This window comes from Lacerta agilis, chromosome 17 (genome assembly GCF_009819535.1).
Source record: "Lacerta agilis isolate rLacAgi1 chromosome 17, rLacAgi1.pri, whole genome shotgun sequence".
Taxonomy (NCBI): domain Eukaryota; kingdom Metazoa; phylum Chordata; class Lepidosauria; order Squamata; family Lacertidae; genus Lacerta; species Lacerta agilis.
Window position 1 is genome coordinate 10,471,517 of NC_046328.1, and position 18,494 is coordinate 10,490,010.

The 18,494-nt window shown below is 42.3% G+C and overlaps 1 protein-coding gene across 3 annotated transcripts; it reads left to right on the plus strand.

Annotated features, from left to right (window-relative positions):
• Nucleotides 1–1,457: 1,457 nt before the first annotated feature.
• Nucleotides 1,458–15,033, plus strand: TRMT2A (tRNA methyltransferase 2 homolog A). 3 transcript variants are annotated; one of them, XM_033174108.1, is made up of 12 exons: nt 1,458–1,518; nt 3,092–3,721; nt 4,632–4,740; nt 5,083–5,264; nt 5,918–6,032; nt 6,339–6,454; nt 7,451–7,562; nt 8,018–8,140; nt 8,657–8,732; nt 11,050–11,166; nt 14,216–14,312; nt 14,695–15,033. In XM_033174108.1, exons 2-12 carry the CDS (start codon nt 3,093–3,095, stop codon nt 14,957–14,959), a joined length of 1,941 nt encoding a protein of 646 aa, XP_033029999.1. In that variant the 5' UTR covers nt 1,458–1,518; nt 3,092; the 3' UTR covers nt 14,960–15,033. The 3 variants fall into 3 exon arrangements, with proteins under 3 accessions (XP_033029999.1, XP_033029998.1, XP_033030000.1); XM_033174107.1 differs by having other exon boundaries at nt 1,475–1,530; XM_033174109.1 differs by lacking the exon at nt 1,458–1,518 and adding an exon at nt 1,820–1,849.
• The last annotated feature ends 3,461 nt before the right edge of the window (nt 15,034–18,494 follow it).

An 18,494-nucleotide genomic window follows, 5' to 3' on the forward strand; every position in this document is an offset into this window, starting at 1 on the left:
TCAGATAAGAGCTTGGCGGCCGCCCTTTTAAAAACATTATAACCATCCCCACGAGAGAGAAAAAAATGTCGCTCTAAAAGCAAAACAGGCCACTTTTTCTGAGGCAGAGGAGGACCCGTCCCCTAATAAAAAGTGAATCAAATGCCCACTCGATCTCCTAGCCGAGAGACTTAAATCTTTGAAAAAGGCTTGTCAGAAACCCTCGCAGATTGGGCAAAACCTGTACAGTATGTAGTGGGGCAAATCTGCAGGAGCATTTACCGGTATCTACATGAGCAAAATTCTTTTCAATCCGTGGAGCTGGCGCTGTTAAAAGAACCACATTACAACCCACTCCATAATAATAATAAGAATAATAATTAATAATAATTTTATTTATACCCTGCCCACTCTGGGTGGCTTCCAACAAATCATAAAACCTCAGGAAAACATCAAAAAAGTTATGTAGTTCTTAACATCTGAACGGAGGAGGGTTTTCCACAGGGAGGGCGCCACTACCCAGTGAAGAAGGCACCTTCACTGCTATCTTACGTGCCTGCTAAAAACGTTCTTGTTTTAGGCAAGTGTGCCCAAATATGTAGAAAGTTGACGTGTGTTTTAATCAGGTTGTGTGTGGTTTTTTTAAGCTTATTGTTGATTTTAACTATTTGAATGTTTTATTGAATTGATATCGCGCCCTAAATCCGGAGTTCTTGGCGCGGCTCCTGCCACAGATCCTCGGCAGCTCACGCCCCCTTAACTTAAAATGGCTGCCGCGCGTGGCGAATCCGAGGTGTGGGGGGGGCGGGGGGCGGAGGCGGTTGGAAGAATGAGATGTTGCATGACGGGACAGAGCGGGAAAAGGACGGGACGGCTGTGGCATCTTCGCTTATAACTTTTTAAAATTTTAGGTTTTTATTTTATGGGTGGATACAATGTATTGAACACAAAAGTATTCAGCACCCATGGATTCTCTCGGCGCCCTATGGTATTTTTTTTTAAAGAAAGGCAGAATAAAACAATAAAAATCATGCTTTATTTTTTTTAGTTTTTTTAATGTAATAAAAATAATAATAAATAATAATGACAGGAAGGTGGAATCGAACCAAAAAGAGGAAGATGGCGTGAAAGGAAATAATAGAACCTAAAACCATAGTTTAATAAACAAGTTTTTGTTTAATGTAACGACGACGATAATTAACAAAACAAGTTTTTGTTTAATGTAATAATGACGATAGGGAGAGGGGAAATCGAACCTAAAAAGTGGGGGGAAACACACCAAACTATAAAAATACTTTTTTAAAAAAATGATAATTAAAAAATGCAGTACAGCAATAATAACGTCGATGACACAGAGAGAGGAGGAACCGAACCTCAAACGGGAAAACCAAAGTACGTATTTTTTCAAACGGACGGTCGCCCGCGCGCGGGGCGGTGACGTCACCGGCGCCCTTCGTCGCCCCGCCCCTTTCCTCCACCTCCTCCCTCTGCCTGGCCGAGTCCCGCTGCCTGACGAGGCCTCCTTCGCCGCGAAGAGATGTGAGAAACGAGGTGGGGGGGATGCGCGGAAGCTCTTACCAAGTGGCTTGGCCTGTGCGAGCGGCTGCCTTACGCGGGTTCGCACCTCTGCGAAGGGTGGGGGGGGGAATAAGTGGCCTCGTTGCAAGGAGGGTGGGGGGGGGAGGAGTTTTTTTGTTTTTTTTTAAAAGGGTGGTCGTCTGCTGCGTTGCGCGCGCTGCCCGGGGAGCTGCGCTGCTGTATCGCTTCCGCGCATGGCTCCCCCTGTAGTGGTGTGGTTTGGCGGAGGCCCCCCCCCCCCAAAGCATGGTTACTGTATTTTCCATAATCATCATCATCATAAAAGTCAATGGTGAGCTAGGATTAGGGAGCTGCAATGTTCAAGCATAACCCCCCCCCCCAGCTCACTCTCTCATGCTGACCCACATTATAGGGTTGTTGTGAGAGGATGAAAGGAGGGACAGGGGTGAGGGAGAACAGTTTATTAGTGCTAATCATCCTTGTTTAAGACAAGCCTACCCAGGCACTTAGAAAGCTGACGTAATCTTAGTCTGCCTTTTAGTACAGTATTTAAACTTTTGAATGTTTTAAAGTAGGGTTGTAAATCTTACTCAATTTTACCGTTTTATCTTTTTGCAAACTCAAGGCGTAGAAAATTAATGAAAACAAGTGGCATATAAATTTAATGGAATAAACTTGGAAGGGGTCTCTGGCCACTGTCCAGGGGGGTACCTAGAGGTTGGTTAAGTTGCCCCCTGCCAAGGGCACAGGTTCTGAGGTGGGTGCACAAAAATCACTCTTCTCCACCGTCCAGGCCTCCCTGGGCCATTTCTCAGCTGCTCTGGGTGGCCAGGCGAGGTGTGCAGGCTTCTCTGGGCGGCTCAACAGAGGAATTTGGTTGCTGGCATGGGCCACTGCAGCAGCCCTGCAGGGCTCCTCCCCAGTTGGCCCTAGTGGAAGAGTTGCAGGAAGAAAAAAGAAGGGAAGGAGGAAGGAGGCAGAAGGGAAAGCAGCGTGTGGAGGGAGGGAAGGAGACAGGCCAAAGGTTCCCCACACCTGCTCTAACCCACCAGGTTCCCTCCAGGTGTTGTTGGACTTGCAGTTCCCATCAAGGCCCAGGCAGTGTAGTCAATGGTGAGTGATAATGGAAATTGTAGTACAGCACCATGTTGGTCATCTCTACTCCACATAGGTAAGCCCTACTGTTCACTTCCAGATGAGTGTGCATAGGATTGCACCCTGTCGGAGTGGGATGCCTCTTGCTTTTGAGACATTAATCCATATGATTAATATGGCAAATACCTCAGTGCTGCTATGTGTGCTATAACTTATTGTAAAACAAACCTTTGCTTAGACTTAGAGTATCTTAAATCACCCCCACCAGTTTCTTCCATCCTCCAATACACTGCTGGGTTGTTAGTGAACAGTGTGAGTTGCTGCTAGTTTTGCTAGTACCGTTCTTGTGTTTTAACATGTAACCTGATTATATTTCATCAGCCAAGAGGCAGCCAAGAGATCTGATCACACTTGGCTATGGCTAAGCATTTAATGCATTTTGCTCTAGAATAATTAATTCTGTTACTTCTCTCTACAGAATGATGGAAGACATCAGTGGTGTGTGCCTTACTGACACAAAAACTGCAGTTCCTCTTGTGGAAATGGAGAGTGCAACTGAAAATCTAACAAAGGAAGATGTGGGAGAAGAAAACAACATGGAGAACACTTCAGATACTTCCAATATGTATAGATATATTAAAGATGACTTGTTTACGTCGGAGATCTATAAAGTAGAAATTCAAAACCTCCCCAAATATATTGGTTTTAATGAAGTAAAGAAGTTCCTTGCCAAATATGGCCTTAACCCTCACAAGATAAAACTGTTTGGGAGACAGACTTTTGCATTTGTCACCTTTAAGAGTGAGGAGGATAGGGACAAAGCTATGAAGGTCCTTCATGGGGTCCGGTGGAAGAACCGAAACTTAAGTGTGAGACTTGCAAAACCAAAGGCTGATCCCATCATAAAGAAGAGGAAAAGAGAAGAGGAGGAGGGAGAGGAGATGAAAGAGCAGACAGCAGCAAAGTGTTTGGCTTCAAATAATGGCAAAGAAGAGCCCCTGAGTAAGCAGATAGCAGATGTGGTGACCCCTTTGTGGAATATCCCATATGAGGAGCAGTTGGCAAGGAAGAAGGAAGAATGTGAGCAAGTGCTGCTGAAACTGACAAGGTAATTTTTTTGTTTGTAATAAATATTATGATTATCTCCATTTCTTGTGTTTAGAATGCCAGCACTTGTGTAGCCAAAATGGCACCATCCAAGTGCAGTAGGGAGCATATCGGCTCCAAGAATTGCAGAAGTGCAATTGGGGAGGGTGTGAATGGAAATGAAGAGTGCATCTCCAGAACAGTGCACTGAGAACTGAGCCTGCTCAATAGGCACAGAATGCTGACTGACTGACTGCTTGGGAGAGTGGAAGCAGAAGTGAGTATCCTGAACAGGAACACTCCACACTGCAGCACTTCGTTGCAGGTCTCACTTGCATGTATTCAGAAAGCTTTCTGAGGCAACGCAAGTACAGTCCAAGAAGCCAAGCTGGTTTTGGCCTCAGCATTAGTGGGAATGAAGCTGATAAATCTAGGTATTCTTCTGCTTCATTGTGCTGAGATGTGGATTTTCTGGTTTCTATTCTCAAACTGCAGTTTGCATACTGCATTTGCAATAAATACTTAGAAATGTGTGTGGGGTTTTTTGTTTTTATACTTGGTCCCAAAATGCTCTTAGATGCTCTTCTCATCACAGGCTGCCTTACATTGTAAGACCAGGCATCCTCAACCTTCAGCCCTCCAGATGTTTTGGACTACAATTCCCATCATCCCTGACCACTGGTCCTGTTAGCTAGGGATCATGGGAGTTGTACGCCAAAACATCTGGAGGGCCGCAGGTTGGGGATGCCTGTTGTAAGACAAAAGGGCTGAGCCTGTTCCGTTTTTAGAACTTGGTGCAGCATCTTAATAATTTTAGGTGCTTTATAAATAAACACCAATGGTCAAATTCTTAGGTATTTGTGCAGGGGAGGGCATAATGTTCATTAATTATTTTTGCTCCGATCACCATGAACAATCAAACTGTTTTACAGGGACATAGGGAACAACAACCGAGCTCTTTTACCATGGCTTTTCATGCAGAAGGAGAAGTGCAATGGTCTGTGTTGCTCCCTGGAAGGAGTGAAAGCATCACCATTACAGGTCATACATCTCAGGAACTGCTTATGAAGTGTGATAATGTGAGGAAATGAATCATAGGCATGGAAGGACAGGGTTAGCCTTACTACTGCACTCTCTGTAGTCCATAAACTAAGCTGTGTAATTTTTGTGGGGGCACCTTTAATCTGGTAGCATGTTGCAGTACTGGGCATAAAATTCTGGAATTCATAGCTTATTACCATATATATTATTTTACTACTCATTTAGTCTAACCTGTTTTAGTACTGTAATTTGCAACCAATGTTTATGGATGGAAGTAGCAAGCATGTCAGATTCTAGAGCAGTCCGATAGGCATTCTAAATTTTCCCTTACTTTACATTTAGACTGAGTACCGCAACAAATGTGAATTTTTGATTGGCATAGGCCCGAATCAAGAAGATAAAACTGTGGGGTTTCGCCTTGGCAAATACAAGGGTGGAACATGTGCTGTAGTGGAACCATTTGACACCATTCACATCCCTGCTGTAACCAAAAAGGTAGCAAAGGCTTTTCAAGATTACATAAGGTGAGTCCTCCGTTGGGCTGGATGATAGAATCCTAAACACCTTGCCTGTATAAAATTTACCTTTTCTGTTGAAACCTTTGGCACAACCTACTAGTTCCTGTGTTATACTGGAACTAAGCCATTAGTATAAGTAAATGAAATAATTGCCTGTTCTTCTCTTGTTCACGCCTGTCTCCATTGCCTTCTCTTCCTGCTGTTGTCTACTCTGTCACACTTCCTTTGAGGCAGGGGCCTGCCCTCTTGTACTTTGCCATATACATTAATGGCACTATATAGATAAATAAAGCCCAACGTCACCACAAAGCTCAACATTGCCTGTGTGAATTCCTTGAGGGACTGTACCAAAGAAGGCTAAGTGGGAGCCTTTTGATAGACATTAGTTTTTTTTCTAAGGAGAGAAAGGAGGGAACTTCCAGTGTGAGTACATTTGCAGCAGTTAGTACATAGAATCCATTTTTGGTCAAGTGATGTGAACAGATTAACTGTGAAAATTGATGCAATGCAGATATTTACATGTCATAATCCCAAAATTATAATGTTCAGGATCAGTCTCCTAGTTTAATGTGGCAGTTTCTTAGCAGAAATAATTTTAGCATTATGTGGTTATGCTTTTTTAAATCCAAGTTTAGTAACCAAGAATTTCAAAATTACAGGTCTACATCCTATGGTGTCTACAGCCCAGAAACCTACAAAGGTCACTGGAAACAGCTAACGGTTCGCACTAGTAGAAATGGCCACATCATGGCAATTGCTTATTTTAATCCACAGGTACTGAATATGATTTATGTAATAAGGGGAAACAAGTGCATGTTTGTAAAGCAGGCATTTCAGAAACTCTTCATGGTTACAGTTTTTCCTGATTCTGGAAATGTATTTTGTGAAACAGTGTTTTAAAGGGAAATGTGTCCTCAGATGTGTTATGGAGGGTGCACTATTTAAACAAGTACTGTACAAGCATACATATGCTGTTATCCCATTGTTCTTCACTACACCTGTAATCTGCAGCAACATTTTTCTTTGAAGTTTGTAAAAATAAGCATCTTAAGCACTTATTTTCTTTTTTGAAATGTCTAGAAACTAAATGAAAAAGAGCTCGCAGAACTGCAAACTTCTATGGCTAAGTACTTCACAGAAGGCACTGGAAAGGACAGTGGAATAACTTCTCTCTACTTTGTGCAGGAAGGTCAAAGGTGATTGTTGTATCTCAAAAAAGAAACTTATTGTGACAATGTAATGTATGGGGTAGCAAAGTTTTAGAACTTGAACTGCAGTCTCGGCCATTAAGGCAGTGTTTTTCAACCACTGTTCCGCGGCACACTAGTGTGCCGCGAGATGTTGCCTGGTGTGCCGTGGGAAAAATTGAAAAATTACTTTATATATAGTCAATATAGGCACAGAGTTAATTTTTTAAACATTTTCTAATGGTGGTGTGCCTCATGATTTTTTTCATGAAACAAGTGTGCCTTTGCCCAAAAAAGGTTGAAAAACACTGCATTAAGGCACTTCAATCGATGACAACAGTGGGTGACACCCAATGCAAATAATTCTCAGAGTAGACCCATTTAAATCAATGGATCAAAGTTACTTAGCTCAATTGATTTAAATGGTCTACCCTGATAATGATTTGCGTTGGATGATACCCAATAAAAACTGCCATAAAATATAGTAAGATTCAAAACACTAAGCAGTCTATAAATCAGTATCCCAGGATCCATTAAACACTAATGGATATGGTCAAACATAATTCAGCAAAAATTAAAGTCACTCATAGTAAGGAGCTGTTGTTATTGTCGGGAGATTATTTTTATGAGCATTAGTGCTGGGAGTAGACATTCCTTGCGTGCTGAATTGTAACTATTTGTATTTTTCTCTTACTGTTTTGTGTTTGCCATTCCTTTGAGTAGCTTTCTTGGATGATGACATCACACAGAGAAAGGGCATGTCAGTTCAGTCATGCATATTTAAATCACATTGAGACCAGCGTTTTTTGAGCTTGCACAGCTGTGTATTCCTGCTAAAGAAATACAGAATGAATGCATTCCAAAAAAGTCTCTAGATCTTTACAGCTTTTTTGCTTGAATTGGTTATCTATACTATTGCATCTGAATGCATATAGAAGATTAGGATGCAAAGGAAGGATAATGATTTAAACACTGTTTCTTGCTCCCTCCCTCTTCTCCCGCAAGAAAATCACCCAATCGTGAAGATTTGACCTTGGAGCACGTTGCTGGTGACAAGTACATATATGAAGATCTTCTTGGGCTAAAGTTCCGGATTTCTCCCCATGCTTTTTTCCAAGTAAGCATTTAAAGCATTGGGCTTAAGTGTTTTGTAGAAGTTGAGATCTCTTGTTGATTGAGTTTTGCTTATAGTGAGGTACTCGAGTGGGAGAGAGTGGTGGAACCTTCTCATTGTCCTTCTGTAATATCCAAAAGGCCATTTGTGAAATCTGGAGTTCATTGTAAAAAAACTCCGGAATCAAGAAATCAGCATTGGTGTATTTTTTAAAAATACATTTCATCAACTTGCACACTTTTAAAACAGTAGCATGTTAAGGCAGCAGCGCAGTCAGAGGCTTGCATAGTTTCAAGTGTAATGGCTAAACATGCTCTGACTTTACTTTTTTAAAAGAAAAATTAAAAACTTGGGTAAGGAGCAGTATATACTGTAATGCTGTAGAGTAGATTTTAGCCTTTGACATGCTACCCACCTGCTGAATACTGACAACCTGTACCTATGTTGAAATTCTGTAGGTAAACACACAGGCTGCTGAGGTTCTGTATTCAGTCATCCAGGAATGGACCCAGGTGAACCAGGAGACGACTGTGATGGATGTTTGCTGTGGAACTGGATCAATTGGTATTTCGCTTGCCAAGGTGAAATAACATTTCATGGGACATATGCCCTTTGGTATTGCTTTTGTCTCTTAAAAGTACTAATTCAAAGAACAAAGGTCACCCAGCAAGTAGTCTTGCCATGTTGGTAACTAACTGTATGCCCTGTGTTCTGGAAAACTGAAAACTAACAAAATAAGTAGTGAAATTATGACTACTATTGTAAAATGAATTATCTTAGAGCCAGCATAGATGTTACTGCCAGAACAACCAATCCTTTGCTCTTGCTCCTTCTCCTTTTCCTGGCAAACCCAAACTTTTCATCAGTCTCGTGGGTTTAAAACAGAGAATTTTGTTTTGTTTTGTGAGGTTTAGTTTGGCTGCAAACAGCTCCTCTGTGAACCTGTTTTCAAGTCTAGTTCAACTCTGTGGAGTGGGAACACACAAAAAGGTTGAAGCAGCCTAACAAGATAGCTCCTCAAGTTGCATATCCATATTTATTTTGCTTTGTACTCAACTAAAAATGTTAAACAGTATATTATTGCTTTCGTTCTACAGAAAGTGAAGAAAGTTATTGGAATTGAACTTTGTCAAGAAGCTATTGAAGATGCCAAAGTGAATGCTCAGCTTAATGGTTGGTAAAAGAAAGCATGCTATGGGATCTCAGACTTTAAAGACAGCTCTCATTATTAAGCAATTCACTTTCTAGTCTCTTCTGTTCCAATTTTCCCCCCTGACCTTGGGTCCCCAGATGTTTTTGGCCTACAACTCCCATCATCCCTAGGTAGCCAGGACCAGTGGTCAGGGATGATGGGAGTTGTAGGCCAGAAACATCTGGGGACCCAAGGTTGAGAAAGGCTGTTTTAGATGATTATTATTTGCCAGAACTGAGCTCTGTGCTGACCTTGAATAAATGTCAACTAAAGGATTGGCTCTTCTAGATAAAATTCAGAAGGGACCTGCAACTAATTAGGGGCACCAGATTTTCTCTTGGTATCCCCTCTTGAGAGCAGAGCATTTTAGAGCCTCCTTAAGAAATCTGACCAGCTTCCTTAAAAAAAAAAAAAGCATTATGAGCTGTGTTTCAAGTGATGCCCACTACAGTCTTGGATAGGCACTACAACATACACACAGACAGACTTTGTATTTGTGGTCTCCATCATTATCTGTTAGTCTTCCCCTTATACAGAGACCCAAGAGATTGCTTTCTGAAACCTTTGTTCACAAAAGCAAGCAGGTACACACCAGCAGAAATGGTCTGGTTTCTGAGCAGAGCCGTCTTTACTCAGGGGGTGCAAGGCACCCGGTCGCTGAATTCTGGGGGGCGCTGGGCACCCGCCACTGAAGCTGCCTAAGTGTATTGTATCAAGCTGCTATGCGGCAGTGGGGGGTCAGTGGCACCTCTGACAACTGATCTTGCGCCGCCTGCCTGCTAATGCTGCTGCAGGGAGAGTTCTCTGGAAAGTCTCACTCACCAAAGCTGGGAGGAGGGGGAGTGACAGGAAAGAGGGACAGACAGAAAGAGAATGCGCCTATCTAGTGATGGGAGCGCGCACAGGCTTTGGAAGAACTCGTATATGCACTCTCGCAAGGGCCCTCCCAGCTCCTCTAGAAATAAGGTTGCTCCCACAATGAAAGGCTGCCCGAGATGACTCTCCCACGCATGCGCAATGCCCGCCCCTCTCATCTTTCAGACACCTCCCTACGATTGTAAGCGCATGCGTGGAGTCTTTACACTGACTTCCAATGTGTTCTTTGTCTTCTTTAGAAAAGCTGGTTTTAAACAAAACACACCAAAATAAACTTTTAGAGCCATGCAAGCGTGAGCACTATTTTATCAAATGATAATAGTGACATAAGGCATAATAAAAGTTAATTTGGGGGCTAAACTAAATTTGGGGGTGCTGGCTGGATCTTTGCACCCCGGCAGCGCATATGCTAAAGACTGCCGTTTCTGAGTGATAATAATACCTTAACACAGAGTGGCCCTGTGTTACGAAGGTATTAAAATCACTAATTTTTTGCAGGGACTGTCTTGCTACTGTACCTAAGCTGCTTGCAGTTATTTAGTGAGAGTATGCAGGCTATAGGTAGCAGTTAATAAAGAAGAAGGATGTGAGTTATGACCTAAAACTTTTACTGTAAAATATACAGTGGTACCCCGCTAGACGAATGCTTCGCTAGACGAAAAACTCGCTAGACGAAAGCATTCGTCTAGCGGGAGGCTGCCCCGCTAGACGAAAAAGTCTATGGGGCTGCCTCGCAAGACGAAAAAATTTCGTCTTTTTTTTTTTCGTTTTTGCGGAGCGCGGCTCCCATTGCCGCTCCGCAAGACGAAAACCCCGCTAGACGAAAATTTTCGCGGGACGAATTTTCGTCTAGCGGGGCACCACTGTATTAAGATTTTTCGGTTACTAAATAAATCTATAGTCTGACCACTGACCCATCTAGCCAGTACTGTACAGTTTATTCTGACTAGCAACACTTCTCTAGGGAAATGGGCAGAGCTTTCCCAAACCCGTTACTTTGGACTTTCTGTGTATCCTATTTTGGAACAGTAGTTAGTGCTCCTATAGTTCATGAAGCAATGCATGTAGTTTAAATCAACCACCTCCAATCGTGGCCTTGGCCGTGTTTCTGACGGAGGTCTCTATGCCTCAACAAGTTGCCAACCTTAGAGCCTTTATCATATTGCATATTGAAGTAGGTTACTTTATGACTTGATCAATTTTTTTAATTGAGCGAATGAAAATTTGTATTTTGAGAGACTTGTTTTGCACTTGTGCATGAGGTAAACGTTTACTTCAGAGAAACTGTATTAATATTTTTTCAACCAGCATGGACATGAAAAACTGACAATTACAAGCATCAGTTATTAAAGGAAATATTGATGGGGCATGTGCAAATAAGCAAATGTGTTATACTGTTTTGGATTTGTTTTCCCTCTCCAGAGCTAAATAATGTTGAATTCCACTGTGGAAAGGCTGAAGATCTTGTTCCTTACCTGGTTAACTTCCTGGCACTGCAGAATTCCATTACAATTGTAGATCCTCCTCGAGCAGGGCTGCGTGAGTTTTGTTTTGTGACCTCTTTTAGTACAATACAGTGGTACCTCTGGTTTAAGTACTTAATTTCATTCCGCGGGAGGTCCATTCTTACCTGAAACTGTTCTTAACCTGAAGCACCACTTGTAGCTAATGGGCCTCCCGCTGCTGCTGCTGTGCCGCCAGAGCACGATTTCCGTTCTTATCTTAAGCAAAGTTCTTAACCTGAAGCGTTATTCTGGATTAGCGGAGTCTGTATCTGAAGCATACGTACCCGATGGTACCACTGTAGTTTGAATAGAGATGGAGTGTGTAATATATGAGCAGTAGTGACAAAAGTAAATTGGGAGATGTGCTGGTGGGCAGTGAGATCAGCACTGAGAATAAAACAAAGGGAAAGTGTGGCTGGGTCTGCAGATCAGCTGTGGAATTCCTTGGGTACAGAATGCAGCATTAGCTCCTTTCAGACATGAAAGACTGGTTGATGACTTCAAAGAATATTTTTAGCCAGCAAAAAATAGGGGCACATAACCTCTTCTAATTTCAGTGTAGACTTCATACTTCTCCTGATATCAACTATTCGCCACAGTTTAATAATATGGACCCCTTGGCTCCATTTCCCCATTCTTTGTTATGATGGATGGGTTCGGGGTGGAGAAATATGGTTGTATTGTGCTATAAATGGATATATTGTCTGATAGTGGGTTTTTAGATCAAATTGTGATAAACTTTTTTTAAAAAACACGACTTTGCAATTTATTGCATTTAGTGGTATGGTATTAAAAAATCACAATACTGGAAAATCAGGAAGCCGATGCTTCTTCCTGTGTGCAGCCCTTGCTAACTCCATCTCAGGCAGCTCTTTCCTGCCTCCTGCAGCAACAAGAAATACTGTACTTTTCTGTGTATAAGACACCCCCTATTTGGGGGGACTCAACTTAAGAAAGTGGGGGGAAATTGCCCCGAGTTGTTGAGCTTTTTTTGCGAAGGATTGGCAAGTTGTCGAGCTCAACCGTCTGACCTGCGCTACCGCACTGTGTGCCACCAAAGCCCCTTATCAGCTGTTCCCTCACCACGGGAAGAAACCAATCCAACGTCACCAATATGCACTGCCCATGTACAAGATGTCCCCCCCCAAATTCTTTAACATAATTTTTGAGGAAAAACCCCTCATCTAATACACAGAAAAGTACAGTTGCTACAAATCACTACAGCAGGCTGACTCCAAGCTCCCGTGAGAAACAAGAGCTTGAGAACCAATTAACCTTCCCTGTGTCCTGCAGAAGCAATTCACTCCAAATTACTATAGCAGGCTGACTCAGATATCACCAGAGCTTTGAGAAAGGGCTAGCTCTCCATCCTCCAGGCCGTTCAGCTGGCAAGCAGGGACTTCTTCCCTCCAGGCTCTGCTTGAAGGTGCCAGGCTGGTAGTTTGCTTAGGGAAAGCCTGCAGGTTCAGACCTCTGGAGCCGTACCCCCCCCCCCCGGTAAAAAAAACCCACCAGACACCTTCCTTCGGCACTTGACCCCTTCTGTCATTCCTGCCATGCGTGTGTGTACTGCTTGTGGGTGCCAAGTGTCTCCCTCCCCCATCCCGTTGGTGGGTGTGGGGATGTGTTTGTTTGTTTTTGACGCAGCAGCCACCAGCTGGTAAAAAGCACTGGGTTTTTTTATTAGCCCAGCCAACACTTCAGAGTTTTCTGTTAGCGGACTGCTGGCTCCTTGTTAAAACTACTGCTTGTGTGTTGGGGTGTATGATTGTGTTTTCCCAGGCTCCCTCCCCCCTCTGCTGGTGTGCCCAGCTGATGTTTCGTTGGAGCATGGCACTACAGCAAGGAACTTTTGTGGAGGTGCACAGGTCTGTGCAGAAGGGCGTCTTTAGCCCAATGTTTCATCTAGCTCGTCTGCTTGCAGTACTTTGCTTGTGCTCTCCCTCTCAAACTCTTTTCTTCAGAGTCTCTTCCTTCCTTGCTCCTGCTTCCTTCTCTCTCTCTCTTCTCTCTCTCTCTCTCTCTCTCCCCCCCCCCCCCCGTGTGTGATTGTGGCTTGCAAGTTGCTTCAGAATAAAAGGGGGGAAACACCCCTGTTTGTTGTGTGTGCCTTTCTTTCTGGGCTGAAGCAGCCCACAGGTTTCTTACTAAGCCAGCCCATGCTGCCAGCCCCCCCTCCAATCAAAAAGGGGAGGGAAACACACCTTGAGATGCTTGTTGGCTTGAAAGTAGCTTCAGAGTAAAAGAAAAAACCCCACCCTGCTCTGCTGTTGAGCCTCTTCTGTGTGTCTCCCCCACCTCTTATGCTGCCCATTTTTCTCCTATCTGGCTATGCCAAAAGTGGACATGATGAATGCCCTCTGATGGGGGGGGGGGACATGAGACATCCTTCCCAATGTTGAAGGGGCTTGCAAAGAAGTTTTTGGCTATCCCAGGAACAAGTGTGTTTAGCATGGCTGCAATGTTCTTCAAATACAAAAGGCATCTCTATAGCCAGAGAACGCCAAATGCAAATTTTCCTTGCACATGATTAAATTTCATTTAATAATTTTTGTTCTGTAAAATTTTATCCATTCCATTCTATTTTGGCCTGGTTTAGAAAAGAAAATTATCAATTTGGTGTTGTGCGATGTATGCATTCAACTGAGACTCATAGTGAATTATATTTGAACATCTAAAAGTGTGACACTGAATTTGTTTTTTTCTTATTTAGTAATGTAATTAAATTTTTAGGGAATGCTACTAATTACTTCTACAGCTTTAATTTTAGAGAAAATGTGCTATTACTGGTAAAGTAGTACTATAACATAACAGTTGTAATAAAATGTTAAAGGTAAGTAAAAATTTATCAGTTTTATAGATAGACCCATATGTAGTAGCAGTTGGCAGGACATTATCATGTTCACCTCCAGCCTTATTTCAGATATCATATCAAAATATCGCATTGTTTAACTGGTGATACGTGGTGATGTAGAAAGCCAGATATTGCCCAGCCCTAATTGTAAGAGTGGAGCTGCTTAATGTCAGGGCTGTCACAGTAAAGAATCTTAATTTCAGTTTTTGTCAAAATGTTATCTTTGCAGATTCCAAAGTAATTGTTGCAATCCGAAAAGCAGAACACATAAAGAAGCTTATTTATGTATCCTGCAATCCTCGAGCTGCCATGAACAACTTTCTGGAGTGAGTTTCACAATGGTGATGGTGGGATGGAGCAATTTTTAAACTGGTGATCCCTCCCCACCCCCAATAAGCATTGATTTTCAATGTTTCAAACAGATTAACCACCGATGGAATTAGGATGTTAGTTAAATCTCTTTGAATGGCGCAAATGGGCTTTGCCCTTTTCAGCCACGTTATCTTTTGGGCAACTTGGAGGGGTGAGCTTAGTGGATGTGGGTCTAACAGTGGATGTGGCTTGAGAGGTTTCTGCACTCATGCATTCCAGGGCATGGAGGAAGGCTGGCGGGGTGTGTGGCCTGGAGTGATAAGATATTTGGTACCCCATTCCAGGCCCAATCAATTATAAAGAATTGTGCAAGACTAACACTGGTCTCTTTGGTAGCCTTTGTCGAGCTCCTTCAAATCGTGTCAAAGGAAGCCCTTTTCGTCCTGTTAAAGCAATAGCAGTGGACCTCTTCCCTCACACTATGCATTGCGAGCTGCTGTTCTTCTTCGAAAGAGTTCAGCATTCAAGTGGCAAGCCTTCTGAAGCAGTCCAGAACTCAACTGAAATTCCAGAATTGAAATTGGAAACAGCAGGTTCTACAGAAGAGGGCAATGCAAACCTGCCTAAAGAAGAGGAAACCCCTGACGGTTCCAGCAATTGATATTTATGCCAGCTGGCTAGGCTGTGCCTATTTTCATTCTTAAAAATCAAAACAGCTGCTGTCCTGTTTAGGAACATTGGTTGCTGGGACTTCAGAATAATGGCCAATTATCAAAACTTCTTTTACAATGCACTCCTGTATATGTCTGCTCAGAAGTCCCATTAAGTTTAATAGGACTTACTCCAAGGTAAGTAGGTAAAGGACTGCATTATTATTGTGTAGCTCTAGAGTTATCAAAAGCTTATAGGAGGCAGAATGTATATGTGTGTATATACACACAGAGATGCTATTTAATTTGTTTTTATGTCAAACTGCTTTGTTTTCAAATCATGGGACAAGAAAGGTGAGGAATGACTAGGGAAGCTATACTGCTACCTTAGATAATAAACGATTAACAAAACCAGATATGCCAATGGTTTAACAAGCATTCTCAATAAATATTCAAAATATTATTTTAAGATTAAAGGTAAAGGTAAATGGACCCCTGACCATTAGGTCCAGTCGTGTCCGACTTTGGGGTTGTGGTGCTCATTACGCGTTACTGGCCAAGGGAGCCGGGGTACAGCTTCCGGGTCATGTGGCCAGCATGACAAAGCCGCTTCTGGCGAACCAGAGTAGTTCACGGAAATGCCATTTTCCTTCCCGCCGGAACGGCTTGCACTTTTTGGGGTGCTTTCGAACTGCTAGGTGGGCAGGAGCAGGGACCGAGCAACAGGAGCTCACCCCATCGCAGGGATTCGAACTGCCGACCTTCTGATCAGCAAGCCCTAGGCTCTGTGGTTTAACCTACAGCTCCACAGTGAATGCAAAAGCAAATACCATAATATCCAGTTCACACAGGTCTGAAGAGGAATTATCTGCAATGAGGAGGGAGACAGGCATTTCTAGCACCCCAACTATGGAGCCTCAGCAATGCTACATTGCTTATGATATGTCTGTGTGCCTAGGTCACTTCAGCTTTAATGTGGAGTTCTGTCCACATCAACAAGGACTAGTTTGTATGTGCTTAAAATTGCTACTATATAATAAATAAAACAAGTTACTGATTTTTTTTTATTACTCATACACTCAATATTAATGGGCTAAAACAAAGATATTTAGTCCGGTGGCAATCCTACTTTAAAAGGTTACATACTGACAATTCCATGACTTCCATCGAGAAAGTTATGATTTTTATATAGAAGTATTTAATGAAACAATGACCTGCAGCACCAGTTACTCACAGCATCTTATGCAATATCAAACTTTATTGCTCAAAACTAATGTTTGTGGGGGAAACAAGTACTTAAAAGACCTAACACACAGGCTCAACGATAGAGGCTTCATAGTTGTACCAACTGACCACTGGCATTGAGAAACTGCACTCAACATACAATCCATACAGCACCCAATAACATCGAGTTGGTCACATTAACTTTTAAAATACAATATTGTAATTGATCACTGCAAGTTGTTCCAAATGGCTGACTTAATTTGGAATAATTTCTACAACAGCTATTTCCATTTTCTTACCAGAACCAAAGAATTACAGACTAGGGCTAGAAAGGATACTTTTGTTAAGTGTGACAACCATTAGAACAGCATAGATAGATACTTGTTTCCAGCAGCTGGAAAGCTAAATGCTAAAACTGTTAATAAAGCTTAAATGGAGGTTTTAAATGGGTAGTATTCCCCCACCCCCCACTTATGTTAGTAAATTTCCACTCAGTATCAAACATTCAAATAAGAACCAATTTTTATCTTTCAAAAGAAAAATCATATCTGTGAAGAAGCACATAATATGAAAAGCAAAAGCTATTCCTAGAGGATGGAAAAGCTATTAGTGAAGACCATCCACAATGATACTGATTTACTGAGAGAAAGAGGGGTTAAAACAGTTTTTGCTTTAGGCATTGTTAGGACTGAAACCATTACAGTTGACTAACTAGGGGGGGGGGAAATCACACAAGTTACAAAACAATTTTGGATGTCAAATCACGCTGCATAAGTACTCATGCAGAAGCTGAAATTAATGTAATGATTTACCCTCTTATCATAGCAGCTTATGCTCATGTGCAAATGCAAGACTGTTACACTTCAAACAAAATAGTAAACATCAGAAATACAATACTTCACAGTGACAACAGTAGTTACATTGTTTGTTCCAGCAGTTATTGCGCTTTGCCTGAACATTTTGCCTAAGAGGCTACAGCACATCAAATACTTTTTTTTTTTAAGAAAAATGCATAATTTGTACTAGCCTTTGGTTCACAATGACACATCTGGATGTTTAAGGGCAGTGGTCACCTTTTGCAGGATTCAAATCTTGGCAGACTGAGGTAAGACTAAAGCAAGATGGTCAGTGTGGCAAACACTTAAAAGAATGAGGCATCTATGGATATATATGCTGCAGGTACCCTGCAAAACATTCTGATTTTGTAAAAGATATATGCAGAAATTTGTTGAAAAAGTGCAGTCAGAAGTAGGCTTTTTTTAAAAGCAAGGAATGCACAGATGTAAAGACCTACTTTAAAAGGCATAGAAGAAAGCCTATTTGACTTTTAAGAACTTTTTAAAGTACTACATCAGTGATGGACAAAGATGAAGACTAAAGCTAGATTTTCTGTAGAACAGAGGCAGTGCATTTAGAACTATGTCCTACTCAATAAACGAATTGCGACCATTTTCAGATGTGCTGAATAAAGTTCCAAAATAAATTCATTCTGTAGAGAACACAAGGATTCTTTGCATAAAAATATGAATGAAAACACTTAAGCTTGAATAACGGCTATATCTCAATGTTAGCATGGGCTCACTACTGCCAAAATTACCAAGGGTAAGCATAACATACTACATAAGAGGCTTCCAGCTGGGAGCTTTCAAGTAGTCTGCTTCCTCTGGTTCATAAGACAAAACCCTATCAGCTGGGACACACAGATGTCCAATAACCATTTCATCAAAACACGGTTTTCAGTACAGTAGTACCTCTAGATATGAACGGGATCCATTCCGGAGCCCCGTTCGTATCCTGAGAAGTCTGCAACCCGCAGCACCACTTTTGCACAAGCGCAGGTCGCAGTTCGGCACATCTGCACATGCTCGTGCCATTACTGCGCACGTCTGCGCATGCGTGGCCCGCCGAACCCCGAAGTACTCAGTCCCATTACTTCCGGGTTCAGCACTTTCATATCCTGTGCCATTCGCAACCTGCAGCGAACACAACACTAGGTATGACTGTATTGCCAATTTATGTATCACAGGCTGTCTGCTCTTGGTAACTGGTAGCAAGAAACTGGGTGAATCAAAATGGCTGTCTGCCAAGCAGTAATGTACAACGCAGGGGGAATTTAAGCATTTTGCAAGAGAAGTGGATTAGGATCAGAAAGGTAGCTTTGGTGGAACACTACAGATGAATTAGCATATAGTACTAGGTAAAGGTAAAGGACCCCTGACAGTTAAGTCGTCGTGAACAACTCTGGGGTTGTGGCACTCATCTCGCTTTACTGGCCAAGGGAGCTGATGTTTGTCCACAGTTTTTCCAGGTCATGTGGCAAGC